General features: G+C 45.2%; 1 protein-coding gene across 1 annotated transcript in view; it reads left to right on the top strand.

Moving 5' to 3' along the window:
* OBSCN (obscurin, cytoskeletal calmodulin and titin-interacting RhoGEF) overlaps positions 1-22304 on the top strand; it is a 216747-nt gene that overhangs the window by 16604 nt on the left and 177839 nt on the right. The window contains exons 3-11 of the mRNA XM_033166000.1: positions 2737-3006; positions 9143-9403; positions 12790-13092; positions 14733-14999; positions 16285-16554; positions 17635-17919; positions 18476-18757; positions 19465-19755; positions 21044-21325. Coding sequence (XP_033021891.1) covers positions 2737-3006; positions 9143-9403; positions 12790-13092; positions 14733-14999; positions 16285-16554; positions 17635-17919; positions 18476-18757; positions 19465-19755; positions 21044-21325 — 2511 coding nt within the window. The remainder of the gene's footprint in view (positions 1-2736; positions 3007-9142; positions 9404-12789; positions 13093-14732; positions 15000-16284; positions 16555-17634; positions 17920-18475; positions 18758-19464; positions 19756-21043; positions 21326-22304) is intronic.

Here is a 22304-nt window from a genome sequence, read left to right as displayed (position 1 = left end):
AGTGCTTCCAAGAGAGAAATTCAGCATGGATCCCGCCTGATGGCTGCTGAACAAGATTGGACCTTTGCCTAGAGTGCTTGTGTCCTTTTGCCGAGATCATTGTCAACAAACAGCACTGCTTGCTTTTATAATCTTAACCACGCAGAACATAATGCCATCTACCTCCAGAAGCAGTTTTGACATTACAGTCAAGGAGACTGACAAAGGAGGAGCTGTCATCGTCATGTGCTAGTTGGATTACATATGGGAGCTTAACGGGCAACTTTCCAGCACCACCATCATTCTGCAAACCAGTATCCTTAGGGCCAACTATGGACTGCCAAAGGAAACTGTGGGACCTGCTGCAGAACCACCTTAAAGGAGTGCAGGAGCAAAAACTATGCAGAGACACTCTGGGAGTGCTTAGCTCTCCACTGGAAGAGATTGCCCCTACTTTATTTACTTGCTTGCTTTTAAGTTTTTTTTATACAGTATACTGCTTTCTGTCAAAAATGAGCCCAAAGCTATTACCATAAAGTAACACCAATAAAAACAGAATCCATAAAATATGAAATGAACATACAGTGGTACCTCTAGTTACGGACTCGATCCGTTCCAGCATGCCGTTCGCACCCCGAAAAGTCTGTAACTAGAGCGCCGTTTTTGCGCACGGCGTGATAGAGCACTTCTGCGCATGTGCGAAGCATGCAGAATGCTTCTGTGCACGCACGTGAGGCGAGACCCGGAAGCGTACACTTCTGGGTTTGCTGTGTTCGCAAGCCAAAAAGACGCAACATGAACCTAACACAACACGAGGTATGACTGTATAACAAGAGCAACAATAATCAGTAACAATCTGAGTTCCAGTACGAAAAGTACAAAAGAGATACAAGCAAAATCAGAGTTGACCTTGAAGGCCTCTAGAAGACAGATGGGTTTCCACTATGCGTCAAAACTCCACCAATGTTGTACAGTGGTACCTCTGGTTGCGAACACGACTTGTTCCGTCCGCACCCCGAAAAGTCTGCAACCAGAGCAGTGCTTCTGCGCAAGCGCGGTAGAGCACTTCTGCACATGCTTCTGTGTGTGCATGCACGGCGAAACCCGGAAGTAAACACTGCATTCTTAACTTGCTGCATTCTTAACTTGAAAAAATGCAACCTGAAGCGGCTGTAACCCGAGGTTTAACTGTAGTCACTTTGGCCTCCAAGTGGAAGAAGATCCACAACTGGGGTGCCATCAAATTCCAAACCATAATAATATCTATATATATATATTAACTGCAAGCCTGTAGAAAGCAAGACTTCCATAGTCAAAAGTTGCAAACTAATTTTCTCCCAGATGCGTGAGCTAGTTCAGTTTTGTATGATAAATTGATATGGTTTTGTTGGTTCTTATGGTAAAGAGAAAAATGGGAGAGTCACAGAACAGGCAAAGTATATTTCTAGGTGTGCAAGCTACAGTAGATAGCTGAAAGAAAAATAACAGTATCTTTTAGTGACAGGAATCCAGTGATGTGGAGGGGAAGGGAGCTCCTTGTTGGGAGGGTGCTTGACCCTTCCACCTTCCTCTGGCACCACTAATGCAGTCAAGCCATGTTTTCAGGGTATGTACTGTATATTAGGAGAACATATTTTTCCACATGCAAGGACATTTTCTGTAGGAAAGCATTCAGGGATGTGATCTGCCAAGAAGTTCCAGGATGACGATACTACATGATCATTTGGGGATGTGTAGACCAACCCTTGATTTAGAGTGCAGCGCATTCATTTCTGAAGTAACCGACTATTTGAATGCTCAAAGTATTCCAAACAGAGGGAAGAACAAAGGAATGTCATTTGTCATGCTGGGAGTACTGTGTGCTATTCAAAACAGGTGTTCTTGTCATGCAGTTGGCAATGATTTATAACCTTCACACCCACTACCAACCCTCTTGGAGGGCATCAGGAGTGGCACAACTCACTTCTGACCTTTAAACATTCAGGAGGAGGAAGTCTGGGGTGGGGGTGGGGGGACAATAAGCCCCAAAGAAGTGGAACTGCAAGTTGCCCTGTTTGTTGTGGTCCAGCACTAGCTTGTTGTACATTGACATAACAGTTTTATAAAGGTGCTGTATCAGTTTACAGAATCAGTCTGTACGTTATAAACCAGGTGTGAGGTTTCAGCCTGAGGGCCGCATTCCCTTCTGGACAAGCTTCTGCAGGGGCCACATCTCACTGGTGGGCAGGGCCAGAAGTAAAAATGAATGGTGAAACAAATACAAATCCTACCTTTCTGCAATAGGCTGATATCTGCACACAATCTCCCCTCTCCTTACTCCATCTCAGCAAGCAAAATACATTATCAGTGTTCAGGGACACAGTCCAGCCAGGCAAAAACATTGAAAGAGGACACAAAGCAGGGCTTGGAGGAGCGTGGCAGGAGAGAGAGGGTGTGGCCTTGGGAGCATCCTAAGGGCCACATAGGCTTGAAGGGCCACATTCAGCCCCTGGGCCCAAGATCTCCCTCCCCTGCTGTTAACTATTTCATCATAGTATATTTAGAGCAAGCATCCACAACCTTTGGCCCTCCAGATGTTTTGGACTACACTTCCCATCATCCCTGACCACTGGTCCTGTTAGCTAGGGATCATGGGAGTTGTAGGCCAAAGCATCTGGAGGGCCGCAGGTTGGGGATGCCTGATTTAGAGCAATCCTTAACTGGCTCTGTTATGCTCTTGTGTTCTCTTTCTTATTGCTTCTTTTCCTTGCTCCCAAGAACCGAGAATACCTTTCAGGATGAAACTTAGAGACCTGGAAGTTCGGGAGAAGGAATCTGCTTCCTTCCAGTGTGAGGTGCCCGTTCCCAGCACAGAAACCACCTGGTTCAAAGAGGAGACAAAACTCCAGCAGAGCCAAAAGTACAACATTGAGGAAGAAGGCACGTTTCGGAAGCTTACAGTCCAGAACGTTACCATGGATGACGATGCTGTCTATATATGCGAAATGAAAGAGGGAAGCAGAACCATTGCAGAATTAAGTGTCCAAGGTAAGTGAAAATGGAGCACATGAAATGCTTTTTTCCTTGGGGAGCTTCTAATGCAGGCACCCCCAACATGCGGCCCTCCAGATGTTTTGGGACTACAACTCCCATGATCCCTACCTAACAGGACCAGTGGTCAGGGATGATGGGAATTGTAGTGCAAAACATCTGGAGGGCCGAAGGTTGGGGGTGCCTGTTCTAATGCAAGTTGTGAATCTGGCAGCACTAAATCATGATTTGTTTAAATTTATATCCTGCCCTTCTTCCCAAAGGTGAATGGTCTCTACATCAACCATCTAAGAACATTCATAGTTGAGAAGAGTTGGCAATAAGGAGTCAGAAATGTTTGTGAAAAAGGCCCTCCAAGTGTCCCTGTTTTCCAGGGACACCCCCGATTTAGAGTTGCCATCCCAGTTTATGATTTGATTCTGGAATGTCCCACTTTTCCTTAGGATGTCCCTATTTTCATTGGAGAAATGTTGGAGGGTATGAAGCATGCCTTACAAACACATTGCATCCTGCAGGTTGAATACATGTGATAACATGTACATAATAATAATAATAATAATAATTTATTATTTATACCCCGCCCATCTGGCCGGGTCTCCCCAGCCATTCTGGGCGGCCTCCAACAAATATCAAAATACAATACAGAGTCACAAATTAAAAACTTCCCTAAACAGGGCTGCCTTTAGGTGTTTTCTGAATGTCAGGTAGTTGTTTATTCCCTTGACTTCTGACGGGAGGGCGTTCCACAGGGCGGGCGCCACTACCGAGAAGGCCCTCTGCCTGGTTCCCTGTAGTTTTGCTTCTCGCAGTGAGGGAACCGCCAGAAGGCCCTCGGCACTGGATCTCAGTGTCCGGGCTGAATGATGGGGGTGGAGACGCTCCTTCAGGTATACAGGACCGAGGCCGTTTAGGGCTTTAAAGGTCAACACCAACACTTTGAATTGTGCTCGGAAACGTACTGGGAGCCAATGCAGATCTCTCAGGACCGGTGTTATGTGGTCCCGGCGGCCACTCCCAGTCACCAGTCTAGCTGCCGCATTCTGGATTAATTGCAGTTTCTGGGTCACCTTCAAAGGTAGCCCCACGTAGAGCGCATTGCAGTAGTCCAAGCGGGAGATAACCAGAGCATGCACCACTCTGACAAGACAGTCTGCGGGCAGGTAGGGTCTCAGCCTGCGTACCAGATGGAGCTGGTAGACAGCCGCCCTGGACACAGAATTAACCTGCGCTTCCATGGACAGCTGTGAGTCCAAAATGACTCCCAGGCTGCGCACCTGGTCCTTCAGGGGCACAGTTACCCCATTCAGGACCAGGGAGTCCCCCACACCCGCCCGCCTCCTGTCCCCCAAAAACAGTACTTCTGTCTTGTCAGGATTCAACCTCAATCAACATACGTAATAAAACTCCAGGGAGCACTTCTGATAGGCAAATACACTTTTATTTATTTACTTATTTTACAAATTCATAAACAGCCTGCGGCCATCAAAGCAGTTTGTACAATGGGATTACACACACACACACACACACACTGCAAATAGTGTGAATTCTGAAAACAATGAAAATCATTTCTACAAATTCTAAAAATATTTAAACCATTCCTACAGGTGTACAATTAAGATTTTTAAAAATGACTTGGTCACACCTCAGGGAAAGCTTTCTCAAACCAAAACGTTTTGAGAGGGTGTGCCTTGCACCACAGAAACTGCAGTAGAGAAGTGTCTCTGTGTGGTGGGTGACTCTCCCCCTGCCTTCCCCAGCTGCAAGGTATGAAATACATGTTTATCTCATTTCACACATGCTGAATCTTGCAGGAGAAGCTGCAGCTTGTAGAGAGGAAGCAGCAACAGAGGAAGGGTTAATCTCCCTTCCCACTGACATTTCCCCAGTGAAATCACCCTCTTCTCAAGCACATTTGCCTGTTTCAAGTGCCCTTGAGGGTTGTAGCACACATGGCATGTAATGTTCTGCCTTCACATTGTATTTGGTTATGAAACGCTAACCCCCTTTATTAGTCTTCAATTTATATTCCCCAATTTTAAGACAGCTCTGAGCACTCTTGTACTCTCTGAATGAGCATAATGCGTTCAGCTCAGATATTATTATTCTGTCTTATTTCAGTATGTCTTATTCCAGAATCTAAAGAATAATCCCCATACTATTTCAAACTATTATCTTGTGGCATCCTGCCTCTCATATTTGTTTTGATGCTGATAATTTATTCAAATTTGTTTCCCATTATTTATCTAACCGGCCCTTCATTTTAAGAGTGAACATTGGTTTCTGCTATCGTGCATTGCCATAACCGGTCTAGTGTTTGCAATCACATTTGATATCCCCTACGATCCCCACAGACACAACACTTTGCAGAGAAATCTATTCACACACGTTCAGATAAGAGCCTTCAAGAGCTATCAAGTGATGAATGCCCATGTCTGAATGAGCTTTTAGATGAGGAAACCATGTGTTGAGATTCCTGCATTGCAGGGGGTTGGACTAGATGACCCCCGGGATCCCTTCCAGCCCAACAATTCTCTGGTTATGTGATATTATGAATCCACAGTGCTGCAGTGGCAAAACTAGCTGTGTGTTGTTCCACTATCTCTCCTTTCACACCCTCAAGAATCCACGTTGTCACATTAAGTGCTTGTCATGCCTCCTCCTCCTCTTTGAAATGTGAAAACTTCCTCCATCCTACATGCTGGGAGTGGCTAGCCAAATGTTTCCAGACCTTGCACTTGGAGAGAGAATACAAAGCGGATGCTGTGTGGGCATAGGAAGGGATTTATGGCTCTCCTATGTCACACTGTTGCACGAGCTGCTGAGCAGGACCAGTAAAAGCCAGTTCCTGAGGTACAAAGCTGGTCATTAGTGGAGCACTAGGAGGGCAGCAGTGGTGAGCCTGGTAGCTCTTGGTCTGGCTTCTGCAGACAATGGGTGTAGAGTGCTCCATTCTGGGGCCCAAATGCAGCTCTAAATGGTCCTTGAGACTCGTTTGTATTTGTGCCTGAATTCGACAAGTTTTTCTGCTGATATAATTGCCAATACTTTGTTACACCATGCTTCTAACGATAGATCTTTGGAGTTCTTCCAAAATTTCACAACTGTTAACCCACTGCAAACAAACAAACAAACAAACAAACAAACAAACAAACAAACAAACGGGATTTTGACATATTGGCCAGTTAGCAAACACAGGCAGCTTCCACTTCCATGCTCCCTGAAATTCTCAGATGTCCCTAGCTATGACTGCAGGTGGAGGCTAACAAACACCTGCCCCTTCTAAGATCAAGGGTGGGGACCAGTGGGAGCTGGAGTCCAGCAGCACCTAGAGGCCCACAGGTTCCCCACCCTTGATCTTAGAAGGGGCATTCCCCTCTCTCATGAGATGTAGGCTCTTCTAAACAGAGACGTTCTTCCATCTTGCGCATGCAGTAGGGAACGCCACATCTTAGATCAGGCATGGAGAACTTGTGGCTTTCTAGATGTTGCTTGGTTGCAACTCCCACCAACTCTGACTGTTGGGCCACAAGTCATCTACAAGTCAACAACTGAAGGGCCACAAGTCATCTACCCTTGGTGCAAGATACAGCTGAGGAAATGGAGGAATGAAGGGAGGCAGGGGAACGTTGGACAGAAATGCACAATCTGTCCTGCAAGCCCCAAGTTAATGCCATTGGCTTGTTTGCTCCAGCCAAAGGTCAGGCAGGGTCTTCTAAAGCAAATTTTTGTAACGCTAGCCTTGATATCGATTGCACGACTTGCTGAGTATATTAAGAGGAGAGGGGTAATCCCAGTGTGCAGTCTCCTGCATAGTTTCTGTATCGCACCCAGCTTGCCTTAGCAAGCAACTGATAGGATGGTCGTTGCATTTCTACCCCCAGAGATTTCTTAGCAAACAAGAACAACATGGCCACTTTCGCAAGCAGCTGCTGGCTCTCTCCGCTGGCACACATGTGGACTTGGCTGGCTGCTTTATGCACTGGCCTGTACGGCAAGAACTGAACAGCTCCTTCTTCCAGCTGTTGCTTACAGAGAGTTTGCTCGGTTCTGGGGTGAGAGACAACCCCAGTACACACCTTTATTAATTTATTTCATTTTCATCCCTCCCTTCCTCTAAAGAAGGAAGGTGGGGAAACTTTTCTGCATCAAGGGCCGCATTCTGATCTAGGCAGCCTTCCAGGGGCCACATACCAGTGGTGGGTGGGGCCACAGGCAAAAGTGTGCAGAGGGACACATGTAAATTTAACTCTTGTACAGTAGGTTATTTTCTACACACACAGAGAGATGTCCCTCTGTGTTCTGCATCCTGACAAGCAAGAGGCATTGTTAGAGTTCAACAACACACCCCAGACATGCAAAAACACTCAAGGAAGGGTTCAAAGTAGGGCTGCTGAGGCATGTGGCCTGGCTGAAGTGGATGTGGTTGGGGAGAGTCTCGAGGTCCAGATAGCGCTTGAAGGCCACATTTGGCCAAGAGGCCTGAGGTTGTCCACCACCCTCCTGCTATTTTATCCTGGCAGCAACATGGTGTGGTAGGTTAGGTCAGCCTTCTCCAACCTGGTGCTTGGTTGCTCCTGTTTTTATAATGTTTGTGAGGAACCATAGAAAACATTTTCAGAAATGAAAGGGTTGGGAAAGTTGCCTCCCTACTTCCTGAGCTTTCTGCGACGCAAGCCAAAATCGCTTTAAATTTTGGACCTGCTCTTAAATAAGCTTGGCCCCATTCTGAGATGCCACCGCCTCACTTCCTGAAATGAGGGTGCCAACAGCAGTGATGAAGGGGGAAGGACAGAAAGAGAAGGAATTGCTCCTTGGTCCTTCATTAGGCACTAAAGCAAGGAAAGAGACCCTGGTGTCCTTCAGATGTTGTTGGACTCCAACCCCCATCACCCCTGACCGTTTGCCATGCTGGCTGCAGCTGATGGGAATTGGAGTCCTACAAGATCTGCTTCTAAGCTCTTATTATGTTTTAGTTCCCTCTTGACAAATAAAAGGGAAAGGTGGGACCACCACCTCTCACTGTGCTCTTGATTGCATCATTGGGTTCTCTCTCTCTCTTTTTATTTATTTATTAAAATTTGTTGTTGTTCAGTCGTTCAGTCGTGTCCGACTCTTCGTGACCCCATGGACCAGAGCACGCCAGGCATGCCTATCCTTCACTGCCTCCCGCAGTTTGGCCAAACTCATGTTAGTAGCTTCGAGAATACTGTCCAACCATCTCATCCTCTGTCGTCCCCTTCTCCTTGTGCCCTCCATCTTTCCCAACATCAGGGTCTTTTCCAGGGAGTCTTCTCTTCTCATGAGGTGGCCAAAGTACTGGAGCCTCAACTTCAGGATCTGTCCTTCTAGTGAGCACTCAGGGCCGATTTCCTTGAGAATGGATAGGTTTGATCTTCTTGCAGTCCATGGGACTCTCAAGAGTCTCCTCCAGCACCATAATTCAAAAGCATGAATTCTGGAGTAGGAACTGGCAAGCCACTCCAGTATCCCTGCCAAGAAAACTCCATGGACAAAGACAACAGGCATACATCCACTTACCTAGTGAGTAAGCCCCATTGAAATCAGTAGGACTTGCTTCTGAGTAATATGTAGAAAATTTAAGAACTTTTAAAGAAAGCTCAGTCTTCACGGAGGCAGGTGAATCTCACTCATTACTAGAAATATGGGCAGGCTTTCCAAAGGACCTTTGAAGTAGTACCTGATACCGTGAACCTAGTCTGTGTTTGTGAAAGCTATAGACACGTGTGTGTGTGTGTGTGTGTATGTATGTATGAAACAAAGACACAAATATGTCTTTGACATCAACTACATAGGATACACAGTTAACATTTTCCATATATTTTAAACTGCAAATCCTCATATCGATGTGGTCTTGGTTATTCACTGCATTTCTCTGATTTCCCTACGTGCTAACAAAATCTCCCTCTGTCACTTCACTAGTAATAATACAAATAGTTATGTAGGGTTCACATCTGTAATTTATGTGCACAGAGTTTTAAATCTCTGCAAATTAGAGAAAGTGATTTAAGCAATGTTATATCTTTTAGGTCCTTGTATTTAAATGTTCCGCTAATGTTGCTTTATTTTTTTTAATTAAAAAACAATTTCTTTAAAAATCTCCACCCCACCAAAGGGAATATTATCAAGAAACTGCCAAGGAAGACTGCAGTCAGCATAAATGACACAGCAATATTCTGCGTGGAGCTGGAAAACAAGTGCCAGAAATTCCGGTGGCTAAAGAACAAGGAAGAACTGAAGCCCAACAGCAGAATTGCCATCACTTCATCCGGCAAAGAGTACAGCATGATAATCCGAGATTGTAAAATGGAGGACTCGGCAGAGATTGTGTTTGTGGCCGACGAGTGCAGAACGTCCACCCAGTTTACTGTGTCCGGTGAGCTGTTCTCTCTTCCTCCATGTGAAACCCACAGAGTATGGTTGCTCTGCAGCTTATAGTATAGGCCAGCACTAGGATGAGGAAAGTGGCTATGGTTAGCTTTAAGTCTCAGGTTCCAGGGCTTCTCAAAGGATGAAGCTGGCCCTCTTGTGGAGGACTGGAACACAAGCAGATCTCCTGAAGAATAAAAGTTTCAGCCAGCTGTTTGAAGCAGCAGGGTGGAGCACTTCTCCACCAGTCCATCTGTTTGTGAGTAAGTGCCTACCATCCTGTTGCCAGCCTAGTTTTACCTCCCGGTGGCACTGCTAGCTGCCCATCTGTCTAGTCAAAATAACACTAAGCAGCATGTCCATAGTGTGCCTGGTCTGCTGTCCTGTATCCCCATAATAACGCTATGAGTTAGGTCAGACTGACAAACACAGAGGCATGCAGTGAGCTTTGTGGCACAGTGTGGATTTGAACCCAAGTCACCCTAGTGCACGCCCAGCATTCTTTCCACTATGCCACGGTCATTCTCCAGAAATCTCTTGGCTACTGTTTCAACTTATCATCATACAGCGGGCAGAGCTGAGCCAAAGTCCTTGTAGCGAGTATATACCAGAGGCAGCACTTAACCCGAGGACTTCAGTCTCCCATAATTCATGACATGTTCCAGTAGGTGCCCTCAGGTGGCTTTCTTCTGCAGCAGAAGTGAGGCAGTTGGTTGTGTGCTGCCTTGCTTTAGTCTGATGTGTACACAAACGTGCAGACTCTCATGAAAGACAATTTAGAAGGAAAGATTTATATTGACCAATGTATGGTGCTTTGCTTGTGCTGCAGCAGGTAAAGAGGAGTGAAACCAAACATATAACCAAAGCAGTGTAAGAGATTCCATTACTGTACTGCAACTTGAACCCAATGCCTTCTGATTGATGTGCCATGATAGAATGGATCCTAAACTCACCCTGCTCCACATTCCAGTCATATCCCCATGGCAAGACAAAGGAAGTCAAAACCCAAATCTTCATTGCATGCCAGGCAGGCTGCAGTTTAACAACCCCTGGGAGCGGGCCCAAGCATCCCCATTGGCTGCTTGCGCCTATAGCCAGGGGAACGCCCACCCAAGAGCTGCCAGCATTGGCCAAGAGTTGGCTCCCGGGCGATCTGACCTGCTATTTGCTGGATCACTTGCACGGTCTGGGGCCTGGCCGCAACACTACCCACCCATGAGGGCGAGCAGACTTTTCTCCACCATCCAAAATACCATCCAATGTGTGCATGTACTAGGGAAAAGTGGCCATAAAAATTAATATATTTGTGAAAAGAATATATAAAAATGGATTATGGGAAATTGCTTGCAGAACATGCATATTGGTCAAAACTGCATCCAATTTTTTCTTATGAGAAATTTGCAATGAATTGCTGCTGAATTTTAATGAGGATTTTTAAAAATGCAAATTGCTGCGATTGCTAAGCAAACCCAGTAGCTGTTGACACCCTAGACAACAGTGACCCAACAGTTGCATGTTGCTTCCCTCTCATACTGAACAAAACGATCTTGCATCTGAGAATGCTCTTTCAGAGGAGGGGGTGGGGAATCTGACTAAATGTTACTAAGCTTAATGAGTCAAGGGTTAGTACCTAATATCTGATTTCAGTATGTAGCCAACCTACCGAACCTGAGCTGGATGCTAAACAGGCAGGCACTCTCTAGCTCTGGCCTTCCCATTAAACTTCGGGGGGGGGGGTGTGACAGTATATCTTGTGACACTGATATATATATAGTTATGTAAATAGCTAAGGAAGGAGGGTGTATCAGGCCAAGGTTCCCTATTTTTATTCTGTGTCTTATGGGGTTTAATGGCTCTATTAGAAAAGTGCCTTGTTTGCTTCTTGGAAAATCCTGGTGGTTCCAATTCAACATGCTGGTCACATTTAGACAGTGCCAGATTTACGTACCGGTCTAATCTAAACAAGCTATAGTTTCGGGCCCCACTCTCTTGGGGGGGCCCAAAAAAATTAAAGGAAAAAAAACCTGGATGACCATTTCCACAATATAAGATAAAAAACAAATAAAATAAAACCTACATACAGCAACAGTGTTTTGTGCTGTTTAGGTTCCTATGATGTAAGTAATGGGTCCCGCCTGCTAGCCTGCTCCCTAAAATATCACTGGTTTGCTCATTTCTATATATATATAGGGTGCCTACATTCTGCATGTGCAAATGGCTTTAGATACCTGTTAGGTCCATAAATTACCATATAGCATATATTCAACACAAGAAACAGCAACAATTTGTTGTTGACAAAGGACAGCTGGACATATAAAGGGCCCCATTACCTTCAGTAGCTTGGGGCCTCATCAAACCTAAATCTGGCCCTGCATTTAGGTAGAAAACTTGGAGCCATTTTTGCAGCCACTGCCACACTCACCAGCCATGACTCTGGCATTAGGTTGTGGATCCCATCCCATGTGCTAACATGGCTGTGTGAATCACAGTGGAACACAATGAGCTTAGTGTAATTTGGCTTTCTGTCAGCGTCTGCAAGAAGGACCTTTCTCGTCCAAAGGTGAACTGTGCCAAACCCTGCAATCACTGTATTAGACAACAGAGATGGCAGCAGAGAGGCTTGCAACAGGCATAGCCTCCAACGTGTTGACTCGGGAAACCGGGATGCTTGTCTTCCCAGCCCTGTTCCTCATGACCTGTGCGATCTCGCGGAGCCCAGAAATGATCTCTGCGATCTTGCACATTTTGGGGCACACTGCTGAGAGCATGGAGCCCAAAACTGATTTAGCAGTAAAGATCAGGTTTCCTTGGGGTGTGTGTGTGTGTGGAGTGGAAGTCTGGATGAGCTCTTAGGCTAAAAGGAAGCAAACTTAAATTTGGATGTATTTAAACAGCTGCAATGTATTGAAGAGCTGGTTCTCCCTGAAGCAAGGGTGAAGAAGGTTGTTTCAAGGCTGTGGATTTTTGTGATAGCTGGAGACAAGGATTGAGGACTGGTGCAACATGACTGATAGCGTGTTGCCTCTGGCATTGGTGTGTGTGTTGCACAGGGGTAGGCAACCTAAGACCCATGGGCCACAAGCAGCCCATGGGGGTCGTTTACCTGGCCCCCAAGCTGCCCCCGAACCAAGCCACCTGCTCGGCAAGTCCCTGCATGCTGTGCTAAACCGGCACAGTATGGCATGGGGACTCACTTCCGCAGCGCCGGAAGATGCAGACGCTGGAAATCACAGGTGCGCAATCCAGCCCACAAAGGTATTTTCGCTGGAGTGAACCAGCCCAGGTGAGGTAAACCTTGCTGACCCCTGGTGTTGAAACTAACATATCCCTAAATGATCCTGACTTTTCAAACTGATCAACTTATTTTTTTTCCTCTTTTTTCATACTACCCAGCTCCAAAGAAGCCTCCATCACATCCACCAGTTGGCCCAGTGGTGAAAAATAAAACAGAAACCTCAGTGATGCTATCCTGGTCCCCGCCTAAGATGGAGCGCCCCATCCCTATTGATGGATACGTAGTGGAGCGTAAGAAACTGACTGGATTCACTTGGCTGAGATGCCATGAATCCCCCGTTCCTGAAACCGAGTTCACCGTGAGCAACCTTGTTGAAGAGGCTGACTACCAATTCCGAGTGTCTGCAGTCAACAACTATGGCCAGAGCGGCTATCTTGACTTCCCAGGAACCCTGCACCTTGGTGAGTATGAAAATAGGAGGTGCTTGCAGTCCTTGAGGTTGGGTGCATAGACCTGCTACATCTCATGAAATGAAGAAGTCATTGGAAGGTAGTGAGCTGGATGTGAGCTTTAGAGTATCAAAAGTGATTGCTGTACTGGGTTGACTATTCCGAGGTGAACCTAATATTCAGCAATAACTTATTCAAGGTTCTTGGTATGATTTAGTAAGGTTCTGATATGATTTAGGATTAAACCTCCTCAGGCTGGTCTCGCAGGATCTCTGAGAAGGTGGTTAGGCTAAGAGCCACTGTGGAAGAACAAGTTAGATTTGAGAGTATTGTGGAGGGTAGGAATGATGGAGGAATTTTGTGAATCCTGCTTCTCACCTCCTGGGCTAATAGGTGGATTGAAATGTAATTATTCTTTAGAGTTTGCATTTCTCCTATTTTTGCAAGACAGTTCTTAGCTCAAAAAATATGAGCCAATAATGATTTCTCAGGTCATCCAGTGTTATGTTGGCCCTGAAGACCACGAAGGGGGAATACCTTCCCTGTAGGGTTAAGGGAAAGAACCCCAGCAGAGATTTAAAACTAAAAATATGCAGCAAAGTAAAGCATGGAAACACAGGCTGGCAGACCTTTAAAATATGCCCTTCTAAGTTCCTCCCAAAGTTCCCCTCTTCCTCAGCATAGAAAAAGACCACACATTTGGTAAGTTAAAAAATGGTTTACTTACAAACTCTTCAAAGGTCAGGTTCATGTGCTTTTTCATGCATCAGTCAGAAAACACAGGCAGTAAAACTTGGCTTAGTTACAGTGGTGAAAGTTCCTAAATTATTTCTGCAGGAACTCAAGATGAGTTTCTAATGTAGACTGATGTACAACAATACAGGCGCGGAGGAAGCCTCCTTGCTACCTGGGGCGGCGAACGGAGGCACCCCTGGGGGCGGGGCATCGTGATGTTGCGTTGTGACATCATGACGCAATGTCAGGACGGAGTCGCATGCGGGAAATCAGGCGCATGCGAACTTTGTCACCGGGCCACTGCTGCTCCTGTGGTGACCTTGCGAGCCGCTAAGTGACCGACGGCTCGTGGGGCTGCTGAGCGTGAGCAGCGGGTGTAAGGCTGTGCTGCTTTTCGCGCGCAGCAGCCCCACAAGCTGCCGATTGCTCAGCGGCTCACAAGGTTGCCATGGGAGCAGCGGCGGCGGCCCCATAGCGGCACTGGTGGGTGGGCCGCGGGGCGGAGCCGCCTCGCTCCGCGGCTTGTTCGCAGGCCGCCGAGCAGACTGCAAGACAAGGCTGCCTCGCTCCGTGGCTTGCTCAGGGCCCGCCAGTGGGGCTGGCCCAAGTGTCACCCCCCTCCCCTGGAACCCAGGGCGCCCCGCCCTCGCTACGCCACTGCAACACTAGAATTGATTACCTTCCTTCCAAGGTGAGGGGGAGTGACCTAGCTAAGCCTGGCAGGACAGCTTACTCTATGGCATTAACCTCTTCATGCATACTTAAGCATGTTGGTTATATGAGACTGGTTATCCCACAAACGTAATCTCAATACAGTAGCAATCTACCTAATGATGGTATGTTTTCTGAGTTCATTACCTTTATTCACCATCTAACGGTTGGTCATTTCAACTACATTTTCTTCTTCTGTTCCGTAGAACCAGTACTGGCTGTGAAAAGCCCTCTGAGAAATGTGGAAGTAGCGCCAGGCAGGGATGCAATCTTCACTGTTGAACTCACTAATACTTGTTCCGGCTCGTGGTATGTTAATGGCAACATCGTGCAAAACAGCGATAAGTACATCATTACAAGAACCAAAACGTCGCACAGCCTCACTGTCAAAAGGGTCACAAGTGTTTTCAAAGAAGCAGAGGTGAAATTTGTTGCCAATAATCTTGAAAGCACTGCCAAGATAAGTTTGAAAGGTATTTTTATATGTATATTTCTTAGGATTTTTTATTTGCTGGGGAGTGGGGAGCCAGAAACCCAGAAGCAAAGAGCTGTGTTTCAAAGCTTGCAAGCTCTGCCTTAACCACTCAGATGTGTGAGAAAGTGGGGGCTTAGTTGTTCTAGTACAGCTGGAAGAATAAAGGGGTCATCACTTGGGACCAAAAAGATCTTAATGTAGGCACCTCACTGGGGAGGCCATTCCATAATCAGGATGTAGCCACCAAAAAGGCCTAAGTACAAATGCCTGACTGAATAAATAGCTGCAAACAATATTGGAATCTGAACACCCAAATTCCAAAACACTGTATAAAATGTTTTATAAAACTGTATCACAAATATGATCAAATTAAAATTTACAAGGCCTTTGAATATCCAATAAACCAAATGCCTTTCAGCCTTAGGCCACCTACAGTGGTCTAATTACTCAGAGCTAATCCATCACAATTATGTATCAATTCAAAATACTCCATAAAATTAAACGGGGGGGGGGGTGGATATAAAGTATAATCTGAGTAACGACAACTACAAAAACTGTGTATGTGGCGGGGGAGGGTTATTGTTTTTGTTTGTTACTATGGTATGCATTTTTGTGTTTTTATATTGTAAATCACCCTGTGATGCTTGGATGAAGAGAAGTATAGATGATGATGATGATGATGATGATGATAATAATAATAATAGGATGTTTAAATATTATAGAATAACAACAAAATATTTAAACAAGCCAATGTTTGTATGTATAGAACTCACCAGTGAAGACTTGTTCTCTTAGCCCTTTTCAAACCATTGAATAATAAGATTATGTATTTGCCTGACTGGTCAACTTCTATGCATGGAATGGGAGCGGGCACCATCTTGACTTTTGCCTCAGGCGTTAAAATGTCTTCAGCGGCAAAATGTCTCCTGGCAAGTCTCTTACTCCATGGGGTCCCCTTTACATTGCTGCTGCTGTGGAATTTCTTTGAGTTCAACCCCCCCCTCATGTTCTCCCCACCCCCACCCCATGAAAGCTCTAATGCCTTCATTGCAATGTCAGCGTTGCTTAAATCTTCAGATTTCGAATTTGTCTACAATGCAAATCTCAAAGTCCAACCTTTTTTAAAAAAAAAATTAAAAAATGAAATAAAACCTCACTCTGCTTCAGATTTGGAAAAATCACCTGATTTTCCAGTTCATGCAAAATGTTGTTTCAGTTGTATATTCAATCCATTTGCGCCCTTTGCTGCCAACTCTGTTTCACACCTCAACTTACTTTTCTAGACGAAGCGGCAAAGTTCGTCAATGAATCAACCCCTGGAATCAGGGTCAAGCTCTCAGAGAAATTTGAGCTGGTGTGCGAGGTCTCATCAGAGAACGAGCCCGTCATATGGAAGAAGGGTAAAAAACCTATCAGGCTGGACCAGAGAGTGACATTTACCTCTCAGGGAGTTAACAGAAAGCTCATTGTCAACAATGCATTGAAAGAAGACGAAGGGATTTACACCTGTGAAACAAAGGACGACAAGCTAACATTCCACGTTGAGGTCGAAGGTGAGCAGGGGAATCTGACTGCTTCCTTTTTGCCACGACATAGCAATGTAGTCATCCTCCCCTCACAAAAGTCTTGCTGGCAATATATTTCTGGTAGCTGAACAGGCACTTTTGTTATTCCAGTGCTCACAGTAAGGTGGCTGGTTGTTCAGGACTGAAAGCAGGTGGATACGCTCAGGTATAGGGAATCCGACAGCAGAAGATCTAGGAGTGGCATGCCAATGTAGCTATGCTTCCAAGGGAGCTGTGTTGCATCGAAGCAGCTAGGCCATATTTCACCAACACTTTATGGTCTACTTTGTAAATATAGGACTGATAGCAAGGAAACTTGTTGCAAGAGATATTCCGCCCCCTCCCTCTGGAATACAATGCACATGCACCGGGCTAGCCATATCAGGAAATAGGATATAAGGTAACGTTTCCAGGGGCTGCATGTCAGTGGTGGACAGGGCCAAAGCAAAGCATCTTGCTCTGTAAGTTGCGTCCTTGTCACTGCTGTCTTTGGCAGAAGGACTATTGGCCATACATTCCTGAGATCTGCTCCAATTATTATTGTTTAGGGAAGTTTTTAATCTGTGACATTTTAATGTATTTTAATATTTGCTGGAAGCCGCCCAGAGTGGCTGGGGGGACCCAGCCAGATGGGCGGGGTACAAATAATAAAATCATTTTAAAAATATGATTATTATTATCCATGACCACCAGGACCAAGGCCTCTAGTACTGCTGCACCAGTTCTTGGAATTCCCTCCCTTTGGATTTTAGGCAAGCGTGCCAACAGCATTATCCTTTAGCTGCTTATGTTTTTTAACATTGCCTTTTTCTGTAGTGTGTTTCCCAGCTATGTGTTTGTGCGGCTGAAATTGGTTTACTGTTTAATTTTTGTACTTTATTCTGTGCAGGTAATATTGAGTAGATAGATAGATTTATTGTTACAGTTTTCAAGCAGCACAAATATTGAGTTTTAAGTTCTTAAATTTTGCGTGTTTGTGTGTGTGTGTGTGTGTGCACATGCGTGTGAGTGTTAGAAATCAGTTTATTAACTGCCCTGCTTTGGCATGTTTTATTTTCCCCACTGCAGAGCCTGTGGCTGTGTTTGCCAACAAGGAGAAGGTAAAGAAAGAGATCAAGGTTACCTTTTTAGAGAATGCATCTCTTCTCTGCGAGGTGGCCCAGGAAAACACAGAAGTGAGGTGGCTCAAGAATGGGAAGCAGATAATCTCTAGCAAGAAATTCAAGATAGAAGCTGAAGGCAAGACCCGGCGGCTGATTGTGCAGCAGGTGGAAAAAGAGGATGTTGGTGATTACACCTGTGAGGCTGCTGGCCAAAAACTTACCTTCAAAGTGATTGCAGAAGCTGCAAAAGGTTTGGATGTTTTCCTTTATATGGTACTACTCTATATTTGGAACTTCCTTTTCTGCTCACCAGAGTCCATCCCACCCCCCAAACACAGACTCTTTCTTATCTCCTGGGCTAGCAACCCTGAAAGTTTGCACATCCCACATTCCTTGATGGTCTGCTGCTAATTTGAATGGAAATGGAGAGCAGATAATGTTGAGGTATAATGTAGCAGCCACTGGAATGTCAGCCCCACTGACTGCTCTGTTGGGCATCATTTTAGAAGTTGTTTTTTATATATATATATATATATATATATATATATATATATATATATATATAGTGAACAAATCATTAAGCAGACTCTGTGTCCATGATTTGCAAAGGAGATTGTTGCCTACAAACGGAGTTTATAGATCCTACTGCTGTGTTGTGCTGCAACCTGAATTTTGTGTGTTAATCCACAGGAGACTAGTGTTGCAGTAAACACTGATTATAGGTTAACGGGGAAGCCTTGATGTGCTGTAAATTCGGAGTTTAGAGTTACAGACCTTGTCCTCTTTTCTCCCTCCCCTCGCCACAGTTGAGGATGTGTTTGTCAACAAAGAGAAGCTGCAGAAGGAGATCAAGGCTGCTGTTTCAGAGAACGCCTTCATCAGCTGCGAGGTGGCCCAGACCAAGACGGAAGTGAAGTGGTTCAAGGAGGGGAAGCAGATCACCTCCAGCAAGAAATTCAAGGTAGAAGCTGAAGGCAAGACCCGGAGGCTGATTGTGCAGCAGGTGGAAAAAGAGGATGCTGGTGAATACACTTGTGAGGCTGCTGGCCAAAAGCTCACCTTCAAAGTCATTGTGACAGCTGCAAAAGGTTTGCAAGTTCCCCGTTATACCCCACTATATTACATTCCCATCCATAACTTTTTTCTTTCCCCTTTGCTGCTGCTAATGAAAAAAATTCACACCCTACACTCCGTATTCTGTTTATTGAAATAATAGAATCAGAGTTGGAAGGGACCACAAGAATAATTTAGTTCAACCTCCAGCAATGCAAGAATCTTTCACCCAATGTGGGTCTTGAACCCATGGCCCTGAGATTAACAGTCTCATGTTCTACCAACTGAGCTACCCCTCAGTGTTAAGGAATAGGAGATAAGCTGATGTTAAGGTATATAGTAGTAATTCTTGGTATTCAGCCCCTCTGCCTTACCTGGGTATGACTTATTTGTTCCAAAGATGAATTATGCATAATTTTTGCAAAGTGTGAATACTACCGCAGGCCATATCTTAATCAACAAATGAGCTGAAAAAGGAGATGGGTCTTACATTTCACAGCTCCGCTGTTAGTGTTTTGCTTCACTCCTGTACAAAATGTAAGTATTCCTTGCACTTTAGGCAGACGACCTGAACGGGCTGGTTTCCTCTTAAACACAGATGGGTGTCATTTGATACCTGAATCTGTAGTCCACAGTGTTCTGTGAGCTATGGATTTCTAATGTTAATGGGGAACCTTCAAGTGCCATAAAACATAAGCTTAGAGTTACTGATCTTTGCTTGCTCTCTCTCCCACATCCTCAGTTGCAGAAGTTGAGGATGTGTTTATCAACAAAGAGAAGGTCCAGAAGGAGATCAAGGCTGCTGCTTCAGAGGACGCTTCCATCACCTGTGAGGTTGCCCAGGCCAAGACAGAAGTGAAGTGGTTCAAGAATGGGAAGCAGATCACCTCCAGCAAGAAATTCAAGGTAGAAGCTGAAGGCAAAACCCGGAGGCTGATTGTGCAGCAGGTGGAGAAGGAGGATGCTGGCGAGTACACCTGTGAGGCCGGAAACCAGAAACTGACATTCCGTATCACTGTGACAACTGCAAAAGGTTTGCATGTTTTCCTGTATACCCTACTGCTTTACATTTGGAGCTGCCTTTTCCTATGACCAAAGGCTATCAAACCCCTTCCACGCAATTCCTTTCTCCTCAGCGGCCAATGCTCAGATTGCATGTCCCAAAGTCCTAGATACTTGTGACACTAAAGGGCAAATAGCCACAACATCTGTCTCAGTTTTCACATCTGCACTTTTTTTTTTAAAGTGAGCATTGTGTGTGTGTGTGTGTGTGTGTGAGAGAGAGAGAGAGAGAGAGAGAGAGAGAGAGAGAGAGAGAGAGAGAGAGAATTAGCCCTGCTGCTGCTGTCCCAATTGGAGTGGGACACTTCTGACATGCTTTCGGTTCCAAGGGGAACTATCCTTTTATTGGAATTAGCAAACATATATGGAACAACTGGTGTTATGGAATTAGCAGTTTCACCCCATCACTTATTTAAAGGTAAAGGGACCCCTGACCATTAGGTCCAGTCATGTCTGACTCTGGGGTTGCGTTGCTCAACTCGCATTACTGGCTGAGGGAGCTGGTGTACAGCTTCCGGGTCATGTGGCCAGCATGACAAAGCCGCTTCTGGTGAACCAGAGCAGCACAAGGAAACACCATTTATCTTCCCGCCGGAGCGGTACCTATTTATCTACTTGCACTTTCGACGTGCTTTTGAACTGCTAGGTGGGCAGGAGCTGGGACCGAAGCAACGGGAGCTGACCCCGTTGCGGGGATTTGAACCTCCGACCTTCTGATTGGCAAGCCCTAGGCTCTGTGGTTTAACCCACAGCGCCACCCCTGTTCACTTATTTGGGCATCACTTATTTGCTCTGAAGGTGATTTAATAATAATAATAATAATAATAATAATAATAATAATAATAATAATAATTTGCATGTGCTAGGCTGAGGGCTTGAAAAATCCCAAATGCCTTAGATTTGATAGCTCCACTAATTAGAGTCTTCAAAACAGCTGCCATAATATTATTTCTGGCAGCAACCTAGGCCTCCAGAACCACCCTGACAACTTATGATGAAGGGCGGTATATAATGTAATAAAAAGGAGGGAATTTGTTCTCTATGAACACAGAAAGCTGGCTGTCCTACTGCTTGCTACTGCATCCTGTGTTGTAGTATGAATGTTGTGGATTAATCTTCAAGAGTTTGATGCTGGAAGATCCACCCTCATGGATTAAATGATATATTACCCTGAACAGATGTTAATGGAAGACCTTAAAGTGCCATAAAAAAGGAGTTTGAAGTTACCTATCTTTGCTTGTCCTCTTTTCTACCCTCAGCTGCAGAAATTGAGGACGTGTTTGTCAACAAGGAGAAGGTCCAGAAAGAGATCAAGGCTGTTGTTTCAGAGAATGTCTCCATCATCTGTGAGGTGGTCCAGGCCAAGACAGAAGTGAAATGGTTCAAGGACGGGAAGCAGATCACCTCCAGCAAGAAATTCAAGGTTGAAGCTGAAGGGAAGACCCGGAGGCTGATTGTGCAGCAGGTGGAGAAGAAGGATGCTGGCGAGTACATCTGTGAGGCCGGAAACCAGAAACTAGCCTTCAAAGTCACTGCAGCAGGTATTTCAATATAATATATTACACTCTACCATATTTGGGGCTGAAAGTGGCAACAGAGGGTCTGTATTTTATGCCTGCTGTGTATATGTTAGCCCTCAGCTTAACTGATGATTTAAAATAGGGTTAAAGGAAAGTTTTGTAACTTACCTGCATGCATCTGAAGTGACTCAAATCGATCAACTGGCATTTATTTGTTTACTTAACTAAGAATATTTATATATTGCTACATAGTAGTAAGCAGGGACGCACGTGGCGCTGTGGGTTAAACCACAGAGCCTAGGGCTTGCTGATCAGAAGGTTGGCAGTTCGAATCTGCGCAATGGGGTGTGCTCCCGTTGCTCAGTCCCAGCTCCTGCCCACCTAGCAGTTTGAAAGCATGTCAAAGTGCAAGTAGATAAATAGGTACCGCTCCAGCGGGAAGGTAATTGGTGTTTCCGTGCACTGCTCTGGTTCACCAGAAGTGGCTTAGTCATGCTGGCCACATGACCCGGAAGCTGTATGCCAGTTCCCTAGGCCAGTAATGTGAGATGAGCACCGCAACCCAGAGTCGGACACGACTGGACCTAATGGTCAGGGGTGCCTTTACCTTTACCTTTACATAGTAGTAAAACGCCCTAGCAGTTTACAAGAAATCTTAAAAATATAAATAAAAAGTTTAAAATGATTAAAAGCGTTGAAAAATAACTAAAATGAACTGTAAGAGAGATTGAAATGCATCAGCATGTACAGATAGTCTTGTCTATAATAAAATGTTATAAGCATGTACTGAAAATGGTACAGGAAGGGCACCTGCCTGATGTCAGTTGGCTGGGAGTTGCAGTCATTGAATTGCTTGTAAGCATAGGTCTCGGGGGGGGGGGGAGGCACAAAATTCATTACATAGCCATGAAACATAACTCCCAATTATCACATGAAGCACCTGGTTGCAGATGAGCTACAATCCCTACATATTACAAGGCTCAGCTGATGGAAAAATACA

The sequence above is a fragment of the Lacerta agilis genome, chromosome 12 (genome assembly GCF_009819535.1).
Source record: "Lacerta agilis isolate rLacAgi1 chromosome 12, rLacAgi1.pri, whole genome shotgun sequence".
In the NCBI taxonomy this organism is placed as follows: Eukaryota; Metazoa; Chordata; class Lepidosauria; order Squamata; family Lacertidae; genus Lacerta; species Lacerta agilis.
Note: the sequence above shows the minus strand (reverse complement) of the source record. Positions and strands in the feature narration are given on the sequence as shown.